The 23,461-nt window shown below is 43.7% G+C and overlaps 2 protein-coding genes across 2 annotated transcripts; one reads left to right on the top strand and one right to left on the bottom strand.

The window, feature by feature from the left end:
• Positions 1-45: 45 nt before the first annotated feature.
• Positions 46-1,839, top strand: mis12 (MIS12 kinetochore complex component). Its single transcript, XM_077589817.1, has 2 exons — positions 46-502; positions 1,034-1,839. The coding sequence occupies exons 1-2, from the start codon at positions 113-115 to the stop codon at positions 1,310-1,312; spliced, it is 669 nt and encodes a 222-aa protein (XP_077445943.1). The 5' UTR covers positions 46-112; the 3' UTR covers positions 1,313-1,839.
• Positions 1,840-9,658: 7,819 nt separating this feature from the next.
• Positions 9,659-17,794, bottom strand: LOC144065203 (delta-like protein D). The gene is made up of 12 exons (XM_077588016.1): positions 17,501-17,794; positions 17,027-17,353; positions 15,523-15,583; positions 14,832-15,089; positions 13,495-13,555; positions 13,260-13,390; positions 12,993-13,162; positions 12,696-12,912; positions 12,407-12,583; positions 11,580-12,318; positions 11,223-11,484; positions 9,659-11,136 (listed from the first exon to the last, which is right to left on the bottom strand). Exons 1-12 carry the CDS (start codon positions 17,552-17,554, stop codon positions 11,131-11,133), a joined length of 2,463 nt encoding a protein of 820 aa, XP_077444142.1. The 5' UTR covers positions 17,555-17,794; the 3' UTR covers positions 9,659-11,130.
• Between the last annotated feature and the right edge of the window lie 5,667 nt (positions 17,795-23,461).

The following is a 23,461-nucleotide window of genomic DNA, read 5'->3' as shown; positions in this document are numbered from 1 at the left end:
GTCACTCCCCGTCGCTGTGTGGCAGTAGAGTAAGAAATAGATGCCCTCGCTTACATTGTGCGCGGTCAGAAGAAGAAAATATCAAGACGAAGCGCCAAAAGCCCAAACAAAAATGGAATTCAAAGATGTCCCCGAAGACGCGGACGTTTTCCCCGAGTCAATGTTGGAATTATACGAGACGCAGTTTTTCGGCTTCACGCCGCAGACATTTCTGTTTCGTCTTTCCAGTGTCTTCATGGACTCCCTGTGCGACACCCTGAGCGTCGCGGAGCAAGTGAGCGTACGGCAACTGAGCAAAGGCAAGTCGGACTCGAGCAAAGAAGAGCGGCTTCGATCTCAGGCCAGGGAGTGCAGCCGCAGACTGGAAACGTTTGTCAGGGAGCGCTTCAAGACGTTGTCGGAGCCGATGGATGCGTTGCTCGTCGGCCACTGTTTTGCCATTCCGCCCAACGTCCTTTTGAAGGAGGACGAGCGTCATAAGAACTATCCTCCAAACACACAGGTGTGTTCAATGTCAAATGGATGGATCTTTCCTGCGTGTTCTTTTTTTGCTATTGACAATACAGACATTGACCACCCAATAACTTTGGCCTATACCAATTCTAACACTGAAACTAAGGAAACACTTTCGTAACCCCTTAGAATAACTTTAATTTATTTCATAAATGAACTTATTGGGGTCAACCCTCCCAGTCCAAATGTATTGGACGTCTCTTGCCGTCAATAGCACTGCAAATGACTACTTTCCATCACTGCCTTAATCATTATATCATGAAAATACACCCACTTTCGTTTATAAGTACATAAAAAACGTCAAAATAATAAACTGTTACACTGACTGGGCGATAATTTGATTTTAGGAATTAATTTGAGCGGTTTTGTTGCGAATAATTGGGTAAAAAACATTATTTGCTGTTTGTTATTTGCTGGTTGGCTTTCTCTGCCCTACACTGGAACGTTTTAGATTTTATTATCTTTCTCTCTTCGAATTTTGAAGTGCTTACTTTAAATTTTTTCTCTTTTCAATGTCAAGGAGATGCTCCGTCTCGAGTCGTCCTTGCCGGAGCTCCGCAAATCTTACGAGGCGGAGGTGTGTGCTCGCCATGCGCTGCAGTCCGAGCTTGAGGAGCAAGAGGCAGTGCAAAAGCAGCTGGATGACTTCCTGGCCTGGATCACAGAGCTCCAGGTTACCTCAGGTCTCACGGGAGGAGTTGAAACCGCCAAGGAAAGTACCCAACTGATGTTGGCGTCTGTAGAAAAATTGCAGAAAGCCATTTTGGAGGCGTCCAACAAAGCACCTAGTTCTGACTGAACTCATTTTTTTTGCAATAAATAAATTAGCCATGTCACTTAGGTCTTATTGGACCCTTTTTACATTTGTTTCATACTTGGTGTGTTCCAACTTTTCCTTTATGACATTTCAGGTATCCAGAATCGCAGTCCCATAACTTGTTTAAGCATGACCAGCATCAAATGGAAACCATTCAGGAGAATTGCTGGCTAGAAATTTTCTAGAACAATACAGTGAATTCCTAAGTGTTGTATGAGCACCACAGGTGGGCTGCGGGAGGATTATGCTCTCGGATCTGTGAATTTTGGGATATAACAGAGGTCGGGAACGTTTGGCTCACAGGCCATACATGGCTCTTTGATGGGTGCATATTGTTCCCCGCTAACCTGTAAGCTAAAATGTGGAACCCGTAGGTGCGAGAGCTGAGTGCATTGGCACACCACAGTGATGCTTCAGTCGTAACTGTCTGGCTAGGCTGTAACTGGAATGCATCTCCTTGTATATACAATGTGAATGTCTGTACATTGACAATAAAGCTTTCAATTCAATTTTCAGTTTCATTAGACTCCCTTGCACATGCATACTTATTGATACACACACACCACCCACACACACTCATACATACAAACACGTATAGACCCCCGCCCCCAGAGACTTGGTCTTAATCAGTGCCATGTTATCAGGGTGTTATTTGTGCTTATTGAGAGGGTTGGTTCATAGCCCATTGAAACATTCACACACATAGGAGATCCTAGACATACATTGTTGTTGAAACGTTTAATATTGTATTGTGCTGAAACAGAAGTAGGTAGTAGTAGAGTATAGTTTATTGTTATTTGACAGAAAACCTTTGACAGTTGTCCCATTTTTTTACAGTGATTTACTGGCAACCTCTTCATTTTTTTACTTTTTATTTTGCATTCTGCAGTGTGAAATTAGTTTCCTGGCATCTCAACATGCACATCAAATGTAGTTGAGAATGTTCAGGCTCTGTGCCCTGTAATCATCCTACAGGAGCGTCTGTACTAAGGCTGCCGGAGTGTTTGTTCATTGTTGGGGCAGCCTCCTCTCTCCCATCTGCTGCGACCCATTAGCATGGAAACAGGACCCGGAGGATTTTCACACATACACACACTGGCCATTAATCAAGGAGTCAGACCCTAAGTCCATTCCCACACATACACACCACAGAGATGAAGACAAAGAGTGTACACACGGATGCAAGCGTCTAATCACGGAAACATCCCAGTGCACACTTTACTCCATCACGACCACACCTCTTCTTTCAAAAGAGCCGACCTGTCCAACCCAATTTACTTTCTTAGTCTGAGGGGCAACTGTTCCCTTGCGGCACTGTCGCAAACACAAGGGGATTTGTTCGCATCAGCTGTTGTGGTGTTTTTTTTTAATTGTGTGACTGTGGTGTCTAGTTAGTTGGGACATCATGAATGGTCACATTGAGTAGGGTACCTTTGAAAATGAAAATGCAGATGGTGAAGATGTAAGCCATGAATTTAGGGAGGATGACAAATGGGAATAAAACTGAAATGTGCTGCATGGACTGAAATATCAGGAGAACTTAACTGGGATTTTGTGAAGTTAAATAGGACGCAAATGTAGCCATTTGTCTTCATTTTTATTTCAAAGAGCTCTTTGTCTCCCGGGACGACTTTCTACGCGAGATCAAGTGTGCGTCCAAGAACATTTGTGAGATTAGACATCGCACATGTTGGAACCAAATAGAGGAAATCTGAAGTTCGTCCCAAAAGTGTTGATCGTTTTCATCTGCAACAAACCAGCCCGACCCAAGATGAGCATATTTTAGTGAGCTTTGTCACGGAAAACTGCTCCATTGAAGCACGCAAGAAAGAATTGCTATCGTGAGAAGATTCATATAATAATTAAAATTCAAGGTTAATTTGGAGACCAAGTCTAACCCTAGCTTGTTTGCGTCTCAATTTAACGATGCGCATATGCTGCACCTTTGCAAATCAGGCAACACAATCAGACCTCTCTGAACTGTAGTGCAGTGTACAGGCTTCTGTCATAAGTTGAAGCATTTAACCAATCACATTTCAGCCATTATTTGTTGCCAGGGTCAAAAATCAGCCTCAAGGGCTTCGCAATCAGTTCTGCAGGCTCTGCTGCATTAAACAAGCGTCGATAAGACTGTTGCTTTAACCAATCAGATTTCGAGTTGGCAACACCACAATGCATTGTCGCAGGCGTATGGATACGTCATTGCCTTCTCGCAGGCGTAGAGATACGTAATCGCTTTCACCAACTATGATTGGCTAGTGATTAGCCAGAGCTACCAAACTGTATCTGGAGCTAGCTGCACAAGCAAATATATTGTTGTTTTGATTTAAAGCCATTTTCAAGACGGACTATGCCAGAAATACGACAGGAAAGGCTCGACTTTCAGCATTCGTTTCGATGGCGATAGAAAATAAGGAAGAAAGAAAGGAGGATGGATATTGTGTACAGGTAAAGATTTTTGGTGAGTAAAATATGGCTATATTCCTAAATAATATTTCAATTGTGGGCCCGGTTCTTATATCTGAAAAGCTCCAGTGTTTGTATTTAATCACTAAATGCTGCTAGGAAGTGGATTTTACCCCATTTTAGTGCAAATTTTGCCATTTCGCCGTTGACGTCCATTGCTGATACTGAGGTATCAGCCCAGATTGTGAAATGAAAGCACCTGAGCCAGAACTTTTAGGCAAATCTTCCATCTTGGTCTCCAAAACTGGAAGAATTACAACACACTTAATACCTCTTTTTTTCAATTGTCCAGTTGAGTCATTTTCAGCTGCTCACTCGTAGTGCGCCCTAGAAATCTGGTCCTTAATTATAATGACAGTCTTTTCTCAAGTACTAAGACAATAATAATGATTATGTTTATTTGGCCATGAATGACCACTTATGTAGTGAGCTTGGTGGGAGGGAGCATCACATATGGGAGGAACTAAGCAGTCTAGTCCGACCTGTGATTGATTATTTGATTGTATCCCAACATTTTTTGCCGAAATCCATTTCAATCCGAGTAAAGAGTCATCTGTCTTGGCTGGGCCAAAGGTTCTCACACAGCAAATATATCTGGGTCTCGGACCCCACGGCCATAAATTGCACTCGCACCTTTGTCACCGCTCGGCTACTCCACTCAGTCATGACTCCGCCCTCCCCGCTAGGCTAGATTATGGCCTTGAGGGTCTCTCTTTAATATGTGACACTAACCTCCATTTAGACGTGGAGCTGTGGTCGGTGGTCAAAGTCCAAAGGTCAAAGTCACTGTGGCCTGGCAGAAAAACATGTTTTTGGCCATAACCGCCAAATTCATACACTGATAGTGACCGCATTTGGCATTATTTTCTAATAAGGTAAAATAATGAAGTGATGGCATTGTGTATCCTGGAGTTCAAGGGTCAATTTGACTGTGACATCATAATGTTCTGGACTTATAGAGCTTCTTTTCAACAATTAACCTGCATAAAGCGCTGTTACATTAATTCAGAGTGTTGCCTATTTAAATATTATGGATGCACAGTGATTTTTGTCATGTTTTATTATCCCAGCCACCATTTTAACAGCAGTAGCCTCTTTGAATCCTTCACATAATAATCATAAAAATACAAAACGGATGATGGGGATGAAATGCAAAGTCCACCCCAGAAATAAAATGACACGTTCCATCAATTCATTGATTGCTTTCCCAATTCATAAATTACATTTGATGTAGACTGCGTATAATGACAGACAACATCTTCACAGCTCGTAAAAATGAGTCTCTTATTTACTGTTTTGAGAAAAACAGATTGTTATGGCCTGCCGACAGTAAGAACATCTTTTAGGAAAAGTTTTAGTTTGAGTGCATGTATAACTGCAGACAACATGGCCTTTAGCTTTCCACAGCCAGGACATTTTTCTGACGAATGCAAAAGTGGACCACAATTAGGACAGCGGCCAGGTAGACAGGTCTCACCTGCTGTCCACTAAGCGATAAAAATACGTACTAGCAACCTTAAGAGATAGACATCTGTTGTCTCTCTAGCTCTCTCTCCCCTCTTGTGTGTCCTCAGTGGCAACATCTGCTTCCTCTACAGCTCTTTCCCATCATGCAGTGGGCGTGCCCTTTGTGTTGCCTTGTGCAGCCTCATTGTTCTAGCCAATCATTGTCCCCTTCCAAGCTGTTCCCACGATGCACCGCTAATGGCCAGAAGGCGCTGATGGAAGCTGGTGTCTCTGAAGGAATGACTGTCTTTACAACCACTTTAATCCCCCAGGGAGAGATGACAATAAACAACACTTGGAAAAAAAGAAAACAAAACCTAAGAAATTGAATCCAATGGACACGGTGCCGGCTCGCCAGAAGATGGGGATGCTGATTGGGTGATATGGGCGGAAAAAAACCCAGCAACATTTATTAGAATCATATTCCGCAGATATTATAATCGAGTTGGAGTAAACAAAAAGCCAAGGAGGAGGGGCTGATCCAGAATCAGTAAGTCAACAAGAGAGATGGAGCTATGGGAAAAGATCAGAGTGGAGTCCCAAGGGAACGGCGACAGATGAAGTCGCTGAATAAGCTGTCTGTCATTGTGCAACTCGGGCTGCTGTGGTCACTTTGTTTGTTCACCAGCAACAATGGAGCATGGCTGAGAGAGAAATCTCTATTTTCCCACAAGTTTTAGCACTAAAATCTAAAGTCATTGATTCTTTGCATGGGGATTTGACCTTATGACAAATTGTCATGCTAATAAAATAGTATATATAGTGGAGCGAGGTGTCCGGGTGGTGTGAGTCTGCATTGAGGTCATCTTTTCTGATAACCTTAATGTCAAACTGGAAAACAAATCTTTAAATGAAAACAAAACAAAAATGAGGATTACACAAATTGACTCACCGTGGCAAATAATAAATGAAAAAAAATTAGAGGATTACACAAATTGACTCACCGTGGCAAATAATAAACGGGAAAAAAATAGAGGATTACACAAATTGACTCACCGTGGCAAATAATAATATGTGACAAAACCCAGCTTTTATAGTCAGGCAGAATAAATAAATGGTCTTCCACAACATGGCAGAGCATACAGTTAACATTTGTAGAATATTCACCCTTTTTTTTTTTCATTGGAAGCTACTTTTGAATGTGCTAGCTATAAGCTTCCACATTGATAAACCGGAGTACCCATCAAAAACCCACGCAAGCCTGGGATGAACATGCAAACTCTATACAGGTGGACCCACCTGGGATCAAACCCTCCACCATCTACAAATGGAAATGATAAAAAATTGAATTTCATGATTTCTTTTGAAATGGTCGTTTCTTCTTCCCCATCCAAAGTCCCCCAAGTGCAGTTAATGAGACTATTATTTATAGTTGAACTATTCACGACCCATTCGAGGAACTAACTTTCATTGGTTTCCTTCCTGCCAGATGCAAATTCTGGCCTGTTATAAACAGTTAAGTAGAAGAGCATGTTCAAAAGCAGTTTTTTGGGGACTATCCTGCCCTCTAAGACATCTGGAAAAAGTAGGTCACCTTAACCACAAAGGCCCAAGTTTCCTCTTCTGGATCAAATAAATCGCACTAAGACCTGCTTCTGAGTCAGGGAGGATTGGTGGCAATGTACTCTGCCACCTTATCATTTTGATGGTGCTGGGTCTTGTTTGAGGAGGGGATAGGTGGTCTTTAGCGAAACCAAACTGGTTCTATTGTCAACCGAGGAAGGAAGCAGCAACAAAATGTAACCCCTTCACTGCCTTCTAATATTAGAATGGAAAAACAAGGTTTTGTGAGTGACTTGTAAGATGGATTCATTTTAACTGAAAATAAACCACATGTTAGTTTGCAAAAGTTAATAAATGTAGAAATATATTGTACTGGACACATCTTGACATTCGTTTCAATACAAATATCTTGCTTTTCTTTAATGCTTCAGGCCATCAGTAAGATTTTTTTTTAAAGTTTGACATAACGTTATCATATGAAAACTCATTTTCACCCCTGTGGAATTACAATTGTTTTTGTGTTTTTTTAATTCTAAAATACCACCTTTTTATTCCTTCTCTTCATCTATACACACTTCTTGTTTTATTTGCCATCATAAAAATAACATCTACATTGTGTGTGTGTATTTTTTAACAATATAATTTTGTACAGTACAAAAAAACTAACCCATTGGGGTTGCAAGAGAAGATTTCTAAGACACTTGTCAAATACTTGTGTTTCCATTTTCTTTGAAAGTAAGAATCACAATGTCAGGCAAATACAAAAAAATGTCATTCAAGATTTTCTCCCAGGAGAGGCACATGAATGAACAGTTTAATCAGATTATAGCAGAAACACACTTAAACAACCTGTTCTCTGGATTGGATACGGACAGTCCTGCCTGCCACCCTTCACAATAAAAAGTATGTGTTTACTGAGTAAGTGTAAAAAAAAACCAAACAACTCCCTGACACAATCTTTATTCATGTTGTGTAATGTATTCATCAAGATATATAGACTCCCAAGTTTTATTTATCCCTGTAGAAGAACAACGGAGATACACTAAACTCTTCTGTGTGCATTGTAGCATTAAGGACAGAGGCTGTTTCCCTGAGAAGTTCAAAGAGGTTCTGCTCTTTATGAAAGCATATGGCATCCAGTGACCAGGGCTTTGTGTGACTATTGACACCAGAGGGAGGATGCGAGTGTGTGCGGCTGTTCGGGGCTGCAGGACAGCGTAGAGGCAACAAAGGACAGTCCCTAAGCCTGTCTCCTGTGATTTTCCAACTCAGCGAAAAAGCTATTGTGGCAGTGAAAAAAAAGTTAAGTTAAAAAGCTTACCATGGTATGTTCTAACAACCGCCCGCCGCTTGTGTAATACAAGCAAATACTTTTTGGGCGGTGTCAGTCGCAGTCTTTGAGAGGGAAAACATTGCGCATTGTTGTCCAGAAGCGCTGGCCTAGTGACCGCTTCCGCTTGCCGCCACGTGTGCTCAAACCAAACGTGTTGCGTGAGTCATGTGAGAGTCCAGTGCATCTTAAACTCATTTCAAAAGAACACAAGTTATACATTTTTGCCCTGACCATGAAACAAAGCTTGTATGCACTGTCCCTTTTTATTAGTTTGTTTGCTTTTGCTTTCCAAGGGAAGTTATGCATTAAAACGTCTTTTATAGCCCACTGTCCTAACCAGAATCCTCAAATGTACATAGAATACATATTGACTGTGAAAGGATTTACATACTGGACACTATTGGCTTGATCTGTATTTATAATTCTGCAAATTCTTCTAACTCTTAAGCCAATGAAAATGTTGTTACACTGCATAAAAATGCTGTAATTTGAAAATAATTGCAACCATGTGTTTGTGAAATCTTTCAAATTGCAGCTCACCACTGTGGTGATGTATTAAGGCAACATAAAAACTATTGTCACTATCCAAATACATACTTCTCAACCTAATTGAATATGCATTCTTTTTTATTTTTCATCCAATCCTTATCCCACATCCTTACAAGTGTTTATGAGACCAAATCAAATTAGTTTCTTTGATGACTAATTCAACACACCCAGTGGTCACCAAATGACATGTATTATATACACACACGGACGCATTAAGACACATACGCGTACGCACAACACAGTCAGACAGGGGCCACCAGGACTAAATCCAGACTGTGGTTTCCCCTCTCTAGCTATAAATATCCCTTTGCTTTAAACAAGATCTCACAAATTTACACACACACACATGCACGCTTGCACAGACACATTCTTCCATACTCAAAATATTACTTGGACAACGCTTTTTTTGACAAATCTGCCAAGACTCTTTACTAAAAGAGTCATAAAGCAATTTCTATGTCATACGCATACACATTGACGCACGCACAAAGGGATGACTCTGGTCTTGCAAATTGGTCTATGATTATGGGGTGTATCTTTGCCTCATTTAGTGGTTTCACAAGGAGACAGTCTTCTGCCCCGTTACACTCACAAATACACACACACACACACACACACACACACACACACACACACACACACACACACACACACACACACACACACACACACACACACACATACACACCCACACAGAACCCATGACACTATCACTTGGCAACAAGAAATCTCTGTACTAGTATTTGTTGGATTGGCTCAAACCTAAAATATTTCATGGGAAAACAAATTATTTCCATTTCTCATACTTTCTTTGTGCATATAAGCCTGAATAGCTTCACACAACATCACGACTGCGTTTAAACATGAACAAAACATGAATACAAGCATTTCAACACAGAAATATGTACTAATATTTCCTCTTTTATTTTGGAAAAATATTGCGCTGTTTTCCATTGATAAAAATGACAGGCTCTGTACATACAACTCTTTTAAATACAACACAGTCACAGTGGTCTCAAGTGCCTAACACAAACATACACTCATACATATATGCATACATACAGTACACACACACATACACACGCACGCACAAATACATACACACACAGACAATATCTGTCAAATTAAAAAAAACAATCAAACTTAAATTATTATAACAAAGAATAGCACACCAAATTGTAACACAAATAACAATAATTAAATTAAAAGAACATCTTTGTTTCAATAATAAAAAAATAAGATTAAAAACATGAATCACATGACACTAACAAACAGTGAGCAGGCAAGGGTGATGGTAGCTAAATGATGACTGGCTAACATGTGGAGACAGAGGTGACCTCTTCTGTTCTCATGGACTCCCATAAACATACGTTACACACATACACCCCCCATAGTGCAATGAGGTCTTGGCGGTTCGGACGACTCCTTCATAGCTCGACACAGAGACACAACAGCACCAGACTTTGGGTGAAACAACTCTACAGCGGTAATAAAGCATCCCGTGAACTTTGTTTGATTACTTTCGATGACCTTTAGCTTGTCGATTCTTTTTGTTAGGAACATTTTGTCCTCCCCCCAAAAAACATTGCGTTGTGTATCTCAACCTTCAGGGTCAGGGGCCAGTATGGCCCAACAGGATCCATGTTGGATCGATTTGCAGTCACTACTGGAGTCTTCAGGTCTTTAAGCTCTGCTGAGAACCAGCTCAGCCGACACAGTCCGTCAGTGCTGCAGACTAAAAGATGTGTATATTTGGCCCACTCGTGTCCTCGACACTTGTCCGTTGTCTTTCGGGAAATTGGCTACAGCTGGGACTACCGTGCCGTGGAAAGACTTCTACCCTTGCCATGTCTACACTCTGTCCTCTGCAGCACTGTACAGAACATACACTGTCATCTACGACAGCTTTGACACTGTGCTTTAATTACCATAGCACATAGTACAGTACTACAACACACACGTTCTCAGTACTCCATAGGTACTACTCAGTTTAATCAATCAGTACTCCACAGTACTACAATTTCATCATCCAGGCCACCGCTTCCTTGTTCCAAAAGGAACGGAATCCACCGTGATGGCAACATTTCATTCTCTTCATTTCTGATCTTCCAAAAATTATTGGGCAAAAGTCAGGGGTAAACGGTCCATTGTTGTTTCAAATTGGAACAAGGCCTGCAGCATTTCAGGTGCTGGGAAGGTATTTCGTAGCACTGAGGATCAAGTATGAGTCCAACATCCCCATTTGAGATCAGCTTTGTCCAATACTCACTGACTCCACTGGATCAGTGGCCTCTTGGCTCCAAGATCCTTCGGTTAAATTCCATTGAACAGCAGCAAACCACAGGAGTAAAACCTCCCGGAGACAAGTTGAGCTGTACTGCTCAGGGTTGGCCAGGACCACCAACAACAAGGAGGACTTGGTTGGGATGGGTCCAGATGGGCATCATACCTACAAGACAAATAACATTTTTACAAATGTAGAACATTTGCCACCCCATTTGCAATCTGCACCCTTTGCGTTATATCGCGTCTCACCTCTGTGGCGATTAAGCACTCGTCCTTCTGGTCTGATATTACGTACACAGACTGGTATTTGGTGTCTGTGGGGCTTTGGTACTTGCTGACACCGCTGGCCCCGCTTTGACATTCCACATCAGAGCTTGATTGGTATTTGACGTCACTAGATGACTGGTATTTAAGATCACTGGCGGAATGTTGGTTTAGCTCGTAGGATGATTGATACATCGCTTCGCTGCAGCTGGGCGTTTCTTCCTTTAGTTTCTCTTCAGAAGTTTCACTACGGGACAGAGAGAGAAATTTACCCAAATGATCACACGTGCATTTTTACGTATTTTGTATTCTGATTTTATCTTATATCAGGGCTCAATTTACCTATTTTGCCCTTTTCTTGATATTTCCTCGGTATCGGACTGCTGCAGCATCTCACATTTCACCTCTGGTCCGTCGTGGTCCTCCAGGTTACAAAGTGACGCCTCCTCAGCCCGGAGCTCATGCACGAGGTTGTACTCCACGCTGGAGTAGCGAGTCTTGAAGCCATGCTTCTCGGATCCACCTAGTCCATTTATCCCACCGATCCCACTCAGACCTCCAAGCGAACCGGCCAGCTCAGAATGGTAATCTGCCTTTTTGTTTGTGTTTTTAATGGATGTCGTCATTACGGCACCCAGCTCCTTATCACTTCGCAGGCAGTTGTTGGTAGTCGTCAGATTGTTCATCGTCTCGTGACTGTCACTCCGGACGCTGTCGCTGCGTTGACTGCGCCCATCCTGCAGTTTGACCCGAACATAGACTACCAACACAGAGCAACCGATGAGAATCACCAGAACGAGGAAGACGCCAGCGCACACGGCCGTCCATGGGAAAGCGTTGTCGTCGTCATCTGCATCGTCAAAATTGTCACTTTCCAGAGAGGAATATCGTCTGTCCGGCCCATCCACCACTGGCTGACCCTTGGGGACTTCCGGTAAGAGGAACTGACAGTTGTGCCCACCGTAGCCTGGCACACAGGCGCAGACAAAGCGGGCGCCACGTTCATGGCAGGTGGCTCCGTTGTGGCAAGGATTGTGAGCACAGCGGGAGATGGGGGAACTGCAGTTTTTGCCGGTGTAGCCTGCATAAGAAGAAGCCAGTTTTAGAAGGCTGCTTATATATAAATACTAAAATGGTGGCACAAAATTACAATGAACAGTAAGTCACACCTGGAGGACAGTTGCATGTATGGCCATTTGCTCCCTCTTGGCATGTTCCACCATTCTGACAAGGAAAAGAGTGACAGTGTCCAGAGAAGCTGCTGCTGTTGTCCTCACAGTTGGTACCAAAATACCCTTCAGGACATTGACAGAGGTACGAGTTGACCAAATCCACACATTCTGCACCTGTCGCAGGAAAAAAGGCAGGACTTTAGCTTTCCAAAAAATGATTATTCACATCACAGTGCAGTTGTTGATGAAGATGCTACAAAAAAAAAACAAGCAGAGGAACTCCTACCATTTAAACAAGGGTTGGACAAGCAGTGGTCAATTTTTTTTTCACAGTTGAATCCGGCGTATCCCATGGGGCACTGACAGAAGTAGCCCCCCTCGGGGTTGTCAACGCAGCGTCCGTCATTGAAGCAAGGTCCATCCGCGCAGCTACTGGCACTCAGCTCGCAGTTGTTGCCGTAGAAACCAGGTGGGCAGGTGCACTTATAGCCACCATCATGGTCCTACATTAAAAAGAGCATAAATGATTACCCGCACTCGTTTAACAGAACAATGGTATTGGCAGCTCTGTAGTTAAACTTACAGAGCAGCTGCCACCATTGCGACACGGGTTCCCAGAACATTCGTTGACTTCGATCTCGCAGCTGGCACCTGTGTAGCCAGGTGGACAGGAGCACGTGTAGCTACCCTGGCCAGTGTTGGTACAGGTGGCACCATTGAGACAAGGCTTGTGGTGCGTACAGTAGTTAAGATCTGGAAATGGCGACAAAAATGTTATCCAATAAAACTGTCCCAGCACTTTTAGCATGAAAGGTAACATAATTGCATTGCACATATGCAGGAGACTCACCCTGGTTGCAGAAGAGGCCACCCCAACCCTCCTGGCAATTACATTGCCAGGGTTGTTGGCACGTACCATGGAGGCAACCCGGGTAACGGATACAGTCATCACAGTAACGACCGCTGAATCCTACACGGCACCTGAAACCAACCATGAATCAAATGCTGTTCGTAAAAAAAGCAGGACTAACACACCCGAGGGTGTCTGTTTCAAATGGAGGGATACAAGTTATTTTCAAACTTACTTGCATTCTCCAGGTTTCTCACAAAAGCCATGATTTTCGTCACAGCCGGGAAGACAAATTGCTGCAGAGGAGGAAACAAAGCATAAAGGTGAGTAAAGCAAAATGTACTTTTTACGCTTATCTGTTGGGATTTTCTGTGGGTTCTTTAATGTTCTTCCTGGCTTTTTCTTTACCTGCACACCTGTTTCTGAGCCTTTTATTCTACTCTTCAAACCACTGATAAGAGGCCAATAAAAACGCAGCTGCAACAGTGCAAAACAAGTCAAACAGTAGGAGGAACTAGAGTCTAGAAGTCATTGCTGATAGGGACCACACGCTGAAGGGTATTACTAGTTTAGACAAAGTGCTGCTCGATATGCTGGACTGTTTACCTTCAGGACTTTGCAACTATGGTGGCTTTGGACATGGACAGCCCCCCACCCTTTTTTTGGTACCCAAAGCCCACATAGCAGCCAACAGGCCCTCTCTATTAACATGGTTGCTCTCCAACACAAAAGCATCCCACACAAAGCCGCCTTTCTCCCTCTTGACTGTGGGTCTGAAGTCTTTTTTCTCCCCCTGGGACACCACCCCCTAGCCAGCGACCACCGTCTACTAAACTCTACACCTAAAATGTCCTCTCAATATGTTTCTCCTCCCATCTCCCATCATCCTGTCCTATTTCTGCTTATTTTCCTTTGGCCGTCAGCATCGCTCCTTTCCTCCTCCCATCTCTCTCTCTCTCTCTCTCCTCTCACCCGGACCACCGCCCCCCCTCCCTCCAACCACCTCTCTCCCAGGGCCAGCTGGTCTGTGTGGAGCTAACCACCAGACAGCTGCTCCATTGTCTCCTCGCACCGAGCAGCTGCCCCCTGCACAACAATACACAGCCCCGCTTGGCCAATCACCGGCCCGAGCCACAACAATACAGGACCCCCACTTGGCCAATCGGGGAGGAGGTTTGGGGGCGAGGAGGCCCCAGTGGTCTAATGGAAGGCACGCGGCGTGTGAATTACTGAGGAGCCACTGCGGCTCATTAGAATGGAGGCCTCTGGTGCTTGGGGATAACTAACTGACGCCTGTTGCACACGGGCCCTGCATTAGGTTATGGGGAGGGGACACTGGGGGTCCCCACACAGTAGCGACAGCCAAGTGACTGTTGGGGTAGCTCACTTTTGAAATGACTAACAACCAGAAGCCATTTGAAGCCATTACCGTAGGTTCAAATTGTAGGGGTGATTGAACACGGTGAATTTTGCTTCCTTTTCCACAGACAACAAGAAGTGAATTTGTGAGTAGAGCCACACGGTAACATTCATATCCCACACATGGACGTAAACAAACCGAGAGAGCCTTACGTTCAGTGCAGTAGTGTCCCTTCCACCCGGAGTTGCAAATGATCTCGCCGCGCTCTCCGCAGGTGAAGTGTCCGAAGGCGTCGTCTCGAGGCCGACAGAACACGGAGCAGCCCTCGCCGTAGTAATGCTCATCACACAGGAAGCGATAAGAGTAACGTAGGTCTGTCCCGCCAGACGTCTGCATGTCTTTAGACCACTCGTCTCCCACGGTCAGGTGACGCTGAGTGGTGAAGCGGCCGATCAGGCGCTCTGGGTTGTCTGTAAAAAGTAACAGCGGAATTTCTCATCACCGTCCAAAAGGCTTATTTTAGTGGTGTTTTACATCATTTCCTTTATCTTAACTGACTTGTGGTCAGTTAGTTATCATTAGCGCTATGTGATAAGATAATCCTGGCAGGTGACACCTGTCCTTTATCTCACATCTTGTTACAACCCCACTTGTGTTTGTCTCACTTGATGCAACATGGCGGGTATCCCCTTAAGAGTTGCTTATCTTACCTAAAGTCTAAACTCTACTCAGAAATAAATGAACAAAGCTGAAATCATCTTGAATAACAAATTGCAGGTTATTCTTTAGAGCAGCAATGAATAGTTAAGTGACAAAAAAGGCCATTAAAGAGCTAAACAATGCCACTATTAGCCTGCTGGCGTGCGTTCAGGTTACACTACTGTCGCTGTGGCTGTCACCCACCTGTTGCCAGGTCGTCCAGGGAGTCTGTGTGCAGAGCCTCAATGATCAGTGAAAATGTCCCCTGGGAGAGAAAGAAGGGAGACAAGGAGAGTAAGTCAACAGCTGCTTTGCCTTCAGAGTTGTTTACCCTATCTAAGGCACTTATTTAACTCGTTGGCTGCCATTGACAGCGTTAGACGTCCGATCCGTTTTGACTGCAGGGAGAGGCTGGCAGTGAATGATCATTGCAAGACTCCCCCAGTCCAAAAGAAATGGATGTCTGGGACTGTCAATGGCAAATAAAGATGAGCCTTCACTGCTAGCCCTTGTCGTTTAAATTAATTGGTCGTCTATGGTAATAATTACATAGGGCATTTGCTTATGGTTTTCTCGTTGTCATATTTTCTTTTTTACATTGTTAAATGAAAAACCAAAAAGGAACAAATTCCCACCTGCTGTATTTGAAACCAATAAATACTGCACTTATTCTTTCCATTTATTTCAAATATGTATTGTTTTTTACAAACAAAAAGCCATTTATTTATATTTTATTTTCTATCAATCCTATTTTTTATGTATTATTTATCCACTTTATTGTGTGATGGGGGGCCATCACCTGAGATCATCATTTTAGTTTTTATGAACATTTTATCCAATCATCATTTAATGTAGTCATTAAAATATCCATTTAAAATGATTAGCTTATCAAATGTGATTTCGGCCTACATGACCCAAAATGGGATGGCTGTGTAACACCAAATTTTTATTTAAATGACCAGAAATGGTCACTTGCCCCATAAAGGGATAAAAGGGGGGGTGCCGTGGGGAAAGCTCCCAATAAACTTGACGGCGTCATTGAAGGCTCTTGATTAGGGGGCCTAATAAGACTACCTGCTTCCCTTTCACGCCATTGCAACTATCGCACTACCAAGCAAACGAGGCGGAATTTCACGCTGCGCTGCCAATGGTGTGCCAACTCTGAGGCTGTTAAATTTCCCACCACGCCTGGACCGAGAGAGGCGTTTGGTGAAAACAGCACCCGAGCAAACCCCCCTTCACCCCGCGACACCCCCAAACCCCCAACCCCCTTCCCCACAAACACATACACGCTACTACAATAGGCCTTCTCACACACTGCTGACAAAGACCCTCACAATTTTAGGAGCATCTGCTGCATTTGAAGACTCGATGGCGAAGAGAAAATTTTCTTATACAGATAAGGGGTTATTTTTAAAGCAATGGAAGAATACATGTGATTATAAGAAATATTTCTCTTCAATGGAATTCGGCAATTACGGAAAACACGCAATGATCCCACAAAATGACAACCCACTAAAAATAGGATTTTTATCACTCGTTAGCTGCCAATGGTGGTGCTTGGCGTCCCATCCAGTTTGAGTGGTCGCTGCCAGGCCTCCACCTCAAAGTGGATTGGGCGCCTTGCACCGTCAGCGGCGCCGAAACTTGAGCATTCGCGGATGAATGAGTCGGTCGCCGTCGTTGTCATTGAGTTGATGTTACTCACCGGCCACGTGAATCCGAAATTGAAGCGAATCGGGTTGGTGAAGGTGTCTGCGTTGGTCTCCGGCACCTGGAAGGAGTTGGAGCCCAGAACCGGGGTCACCGCTCCGCCGTACGTGCACGGGGGCTCGGGAGACACGTTGGCCTGGTAGTGCTTCAGACAGATTCGAAAGAAAGTCTTGCACTCGCACTGCTGGTGCCCCGGCCGATGAGCCGGCCCGCCGCCGCCGCCCCCACCGCCGCTGCCGGGGCAACAGTTGGCGTTCCCCGCCACCCCTTTCTTGTTTAGAAACTCCTGCAGCTTCAGCTCAAACAGGCCAGAGCACAAAACCTAAAGTCGCAGCAAACGTCATCCATATTAGAAACGAGCCATCGTTTAGGCATGCTATCATTACAACTGGAGGCAAACAATGGCGTCAAAAGGCAGGCGCCGCGTGTGCCCACGTTGGGCGGGCACAGGTGTCACCACAGTACGTACCTGACAGGTGAAAAGGGAGAGAGTGACGAGCAAGGTCAGGCACGGGCGTCCCATGGTGTTGACAAGCACTCAAAGCTCCACAGGTTGCTGCAGCTCCACTCAAAAAATCATGGAGAAAGTTGGACGGTTTCTTCCTCAAGTCTGAATTCACTTTCCTACCGATTGTCTTCTATTCTCCCATCAGCCTTTCTTGTTCAATTTGAGATCTACTTGTCCAAAGATAATAATAATCCCACAAAGAATGATCCTCGGAAGAAATCCTGGATGGAATTATTCCAAATAATCTTGCGCAAAAAAAAAGTTGACTCTCCTTGTCCTTTACCCCCCCTGCCCCACTTGATTGATGAAAATCTGGTCCCAAGCGAGGAAAACAACTCTCTCTTGGTCTCTCTTGTCCTAACTGTGCGTGTGTCTGATGCCTCAACGCTCCCGCACAGGCTTTTATATCGGAGCAGTATGCGCAGGGTAATAAGATGCAAATAAGCCCCTCTGCTCCTCTTCTTGCCTCCCTCCCACCATCACCACAAGTCCGCCCCGGGGCCATTACAAAAAAAGGGGGGGTGATGGGTGCGCACAACTTTTTTTTCTCGTCCCACCCCTCCTGGTTTTCTCTCTTCCTCTCAAAGGGACACACCAAATGACTAAAGAGAGCTGTTAAATGTACAACAACCACTCGCTTCCCCTTCTGATACCCCCCTTGATACTCCATTTACATTCAACTCCAACATGAACCACTTTTGCTCGATAGTGGACCCGAAATGGAGCGTCTACTGTCTGCCAAGCCACCCCAGGAGACCCCCGGGGGACCAAATTCATGGTCCAAGCGTTCAGCCCGGACCATCTGCCGGGTCACATTCCTACAGTGTATAAGCCCTAGTGTGGCATTCTCACGTTCACATTGCTTTTTTTTAATGGGTATATCTTTGCGGCCAATAGATGCACAACTTCACACCTCGTAAAGCAAATTTATTCCCGTTGACTGATGAGAAATTGTTTTATTCCGGAATCCAAAAGTGCAGCAAATACGCAAAAAAAGTGCTCCACCATGTTGGACTGCGTCTCTCGTGGTGCAGGCAGTAAAAAGAGACTTTGGTGGTGTGTCACTCGCGTGGCTGTCATTAAGAGACTTGGTAGGGGACGAAGGGGGGGCGTGTGTGCGGGTGGAGGGGGGCACATACAGGGAGTAAAGTTTTTCTCTTTGTGCTTTCAGCTGTATGGTAATTGGGCCAGCAGCACCTGCTCTCCCACAATAATACAACACCAGAGTCTGATCAGGTTTGATAATATCAGCGTTTGGGCATGCAATCGCATCACAGGAGCCAATGCAAATCTCCACAGCAGTTGGGATGTGTGAGGAGGAGGATGTATGCTTCTCGGAGGCTGCACGTGTTTGCATCATGTTAAGAAGAGATTATGTTGGACATTTTTTCACCAAAGGCAGCAATTAATAAGAGTGACCGTGTTGTGGTTCATCGGATGTGCTTTACTTTAACGATGATTTATAGTATTTAACATCCTGACAGATTTTTTTTACTGTCACTTGACACTGCATTACAAAACTTTCTGTACAAGAAAAGATAGATGACTCCTCAAATTTATGAGAAAAGTGATCATAGGAATACACAGAGAGCATTCAGCGTCATGAAAAGTTTTATTGGAGACCTTCCATTTCAGTGAGAGTACCATTTTTAATTTAATTCACATTTTATTCTAGTTTTTCTAGTAGTCAAAATAACATTCTGTTTACTGCACATGAATGCTATTAAATAAAGTTCGATATTTGGCATCAATAGAAATGTAAAATGATGAAGAAGAGTTTCGTTAAATGGATAACTGCTGGTATAAATGATTAAAGACAAGTTTAAAAATGATTGTTAACATGCTATCCTTTAAATTTACAGCAATTGTGTCACAAACCTTCCATTGAGTGAAGCATGCTCGGTTAAATCTGGCAAGCACTGTACAGACTGTAGATAAGTTACTATAAATAATTGAAGCATTCCAATGTAGTCATTTACAGTCATTAATGTATTGATCATTGCGATTGTGTTTCAAAGTGGTATACAGTAGGTAATTCAAATATTTGGTTATTTTTATGTTAAAGATGATTGTCATAAGTATTGAAGTAGGTGTGGTAGAGGAGGGAGAGGTGGAAAACCGACCGGATAGGAGCCCTCGAGGAGTTGGGTAAGTTTGAAGACCACCCGTGCCTGACATGGTGCTTCATTGCAGATACCAGCGTGTTTGTTTGTGTGTGTTTAGCTATATGAGGCGGATTCCATTGAAGCAGCTAAACCAGTCGTCAAATCTCCCTTTGGAAGGCTTTTATTATCATTCCAGCTCATGGAGACTATCGGAGATGCCCTGCAAGTGCACCCCTTCCTCATCCTCATCCTCCCTTTTACCATCAGCAATTCATCACAATGACGCAGCACACATTTTACCAACGACGCCTGTAAAGCGTGACCAGGACGTATGGTGGGTTGGAAAGAAACCAAAGGAACAATCACCCACCCACCCAACCAAATTCTCCTGCGCGTTGATACGACCACCTTCCTTCATTCTGGAATGGTGTACATCCAGCCCCGCCCACTTCGCGCGCGCCTGCCTGCGTGCGCGCAAATTTGAGAAATTGTTTAACTGGATATCGATTGTTTAACTGGAGTGCTTTGCGCATTGTTCCCGGTGTGCGCGTGGAACTGCGTGTGCACGTGCGTGTGTGAGCGTGTGTGTGGTGCAGGGGCTCTGTGACACGCACGGGGACAACAAAGAAAGGGGTCTCGCGCCCCGCCGCCCATTCATCCCTTTCTCTGGCCAAGTAATTCCCATTGATTCTTATTGAAGGACGAGTCGCGAGCCCCTCGGGGGAGAACTGTGTGATTTGTGAAGGGTCGCAAGGACAAGACACGCCCCTCCTCGAGCCCGGCCATCTGCTCCCCCAAACATCACAACACCAACTACCAAATGGCACCCCCTCTCCTCCTCTCCCCTCCCCATCCACTCCACCAGCACCCTTCATCTCCGTGCAAATAATTCCTCTCTTTCTTTCAACTCACCTCTCTGAGTTTGTTGACTGCCCCCACTATTTTTGGTGTTTTTTGTTGTAGTCCTCTGTGATTAAATGCAACCTGCGTAGGAAGCAACCAGTTGCATTTTGGACAGGTCACAGTGGAGGCATGCAGTGGAGATGGGGTGGCCATATGGCATGTGCATGTGTGTGTCAGTGTGTGTGTGTGTGCCAAGAAATGGATGGATGGATGGCTGTCGTGGGAAAGCCGGCATCATTGCCATCACACACACGGTTGCACATCGCGTGGCAGTCTGCAGAAATCAAAGTGAGGCGATCAACACATGACCGCCGTGATGATGGACTGGGACTCACTGGAAATTTACATATCCTAACCAGGGAAAACATAAGGGACAATTACGCCATCTCATGAGATCTAATCTGAGGCACACAGGGATAGTAATGTTGAATTTATGATATCATTGAGTGATGTGTATTTGCTGTCTATCTTATGTAAAGGGCGACTGACTCGAACTTCCCTATTTGAAAAGACAGTATATTAGTAAGTTATTGTTGGACTATAATTCTTACCAGGAAAAACAAGAAAAGGAAGATTTATTTCAAATCGGTTATTGGCCCCGAACCGCCTATTATCATGGCCGCTCATCAATCATGAAGTGGTCTCACGAGGAATTTGTGGGATGGAAGACATAATTTCACATTTCAAACAAAATCATTCAACTGAAAAGAAAACCAGAACATGCAGTAGATTAATTTCTCTGACTTCATGGAAGCTGCCAACAAAATATTTGAAGAGTATCCCAACATTTGAATGCATTTTAAGTATTGGATTGGATTGGATTGGATAACTTTATTCCCTCCCGTATTCGGGAAATTTCATTGTGACAGTAGCAGAGGGTGATTAGACAGAACAACAAAGCAAAAGCACAAAGTACAAAGCAAATCAAAGTTGTGGCCTTAAATCAATTGAATTGGAATGCAATGAGTTAATAGTAAATAGCTCTTATTTATTCTTTTTAAAATTTAAAATGTAAAGTTTGTCACTTTGTAAAAAGTATATTAAGTTTGCTCTTTTTGTTAATGTCGTTCAATTTTAGATCAGGGCAAACTGCGAACACAATTGTTAAACTGTTTAGAAGTTGTAATATTACTTTTTGCTTTCACATTAATATTGACCCCATTATTTTTCATGAAGAAAACACCCCAGTTCAGGAATGTACTAACAGCACCTTTTAAGTCACAGTGATGTGAAATGCCAGGATAGTCCAATCAGGTGGGCAACCCTACTCAGTACATCAAATGATTTGCCTTATTTACAGTATAATAAAAATGGTACAGGCAAGACAACAACAGTGCTCATTAATAGTAAAAGTAGTAACCCTTAAATGAAGTACGATTAGTCTTTTTATTTCAGATTTCATCTTTAAACAAATAATGTCTTTGACTCAGTTCGATGATTCTACAAGCTTTGGATGTGTGTGTGTGTGTGTGTGTGTGTGTGTTTTGGAGTGTATTACCACAGCAACAGAATATCAATCTGCTCTTAACGATGACCTAAAAACTCAATAATTGAATTGACAACTCCCAAGAGACATCATTCCACGGCATCGTCCAGGATATGATGTTTGATTTGCATCCAAAACAAGGCAAAAACAAACAAAGCCCCCTGCATTGGGAACAAATCGCACACTCCCTTGCTCCCTGAGATCCCTACCCTGCGGCCCCCTGGGGGTCCTTGGCCTTTGGTTTGGGAACCAGTGTCCTCCAGCAGCATAGGATTAGCCAGGCCAGCTGCCCGGAGAGACCCCAGGCTCTGGACGCTGACACAAGGCCTGACCCCAGGGTGGCTACTATCAGGGACCCTGAGGGGGATTTGGACAGCTCTCGGTACGTGTGTATGTATGTGTGTTGTTCATTGAGTCGGACAACTGTTGAGCCAGCGCAGATTTGGGCAGCGGTGCTCTTTGTGTGTGTGTGTGTGTGTGCGTGCTTGTATGGTCAATTCTTTCCGGGGGTTAACTGCTGATCCAGTACAAATGGGAGGTGTGTGGGGGGAGTGGGCTGTCGTGTGCTCCTGGAACATCTGCCTCTGTTTCTCCTGAGTCAAGCCTTGGTCAGAAGAGGACTGGGGAGGGCGGGCACACACTGGGGGGTGAGCTGAGGGGAGAAGATAGGAAAGGAAGAGTTGGTAGAAGTTGGAGGAGGAGAATGACAAAGGCCAATGAGAGCTGCTTGTGTGCTGAGTAGACACACCTCCTAACAATATTACTTGTGTTTACCTACACTAAGCAAGCATGTGGACACAAATTGTTTTTTTTTTCCCTTTAACTTTTTTTATTTTTTTTGCATTTTTTCATGACTATCATACATTTTTTACTTGATATTACGTTAGGATTCATGATTTATCACCACAAATTAACAGTGGAATATGCATTCCTAATTCACTTAAAGATGGTGTCATTGATATGTGAGCATTGTCACTTAGTTAAAAAAATTCTTGTCCATACTTTTTCTAAAACTTTTCATATATTGCGCCAATAAAGATTTATATTGATTTAATATTATGTGTACATACTTCATCTGCAGGTATTATTATTTAAAACAAAAGCTGCAATCCCCTACTATTTTTTTTAAATACCAACATTACACTAAAAACCTTAAGTCTCAGTACCAGTCTTTACACCTTCATCCATATTTAAAATGGGCCGCATGTGGCACAATTTCACTCACTGCCACAAGCAGCAAAGATGCTGTTTGTGATGTTTGTGGGAAAACATGAACACATTTTGGCAACACAACAACCCTTGTTAATTACCCCAGGATAAACCACAAGGCATAATACAAAGTATTTATGATGCAGTGAGCAGATGAAGACAGACGTCTCAACCTTTCACTGGCTGTTGATAAATTACGCAAAGCCATTGTGCTAAAAA

Source organism: Stigmatopora argus, chromosome 2 (assembly GCF_051989625.1).
Source record: "Stigmatopora argus isolate UIUO_Sarg chromosome 2, RoL_Sarg_1.0, whole genome shotgun sequence".
Taxonomy (NCBI): Eukaryota; Metazoa; Chordata; class Actinopteri; order Syngnathiformes; family Syngnathidae; genus Stigmatopora; species Stigmatopora argus.
Note: the sequence above shows the minus strand (reverse complement) of the source record. Positions and strands in the feature narration are given on the sequence as shown.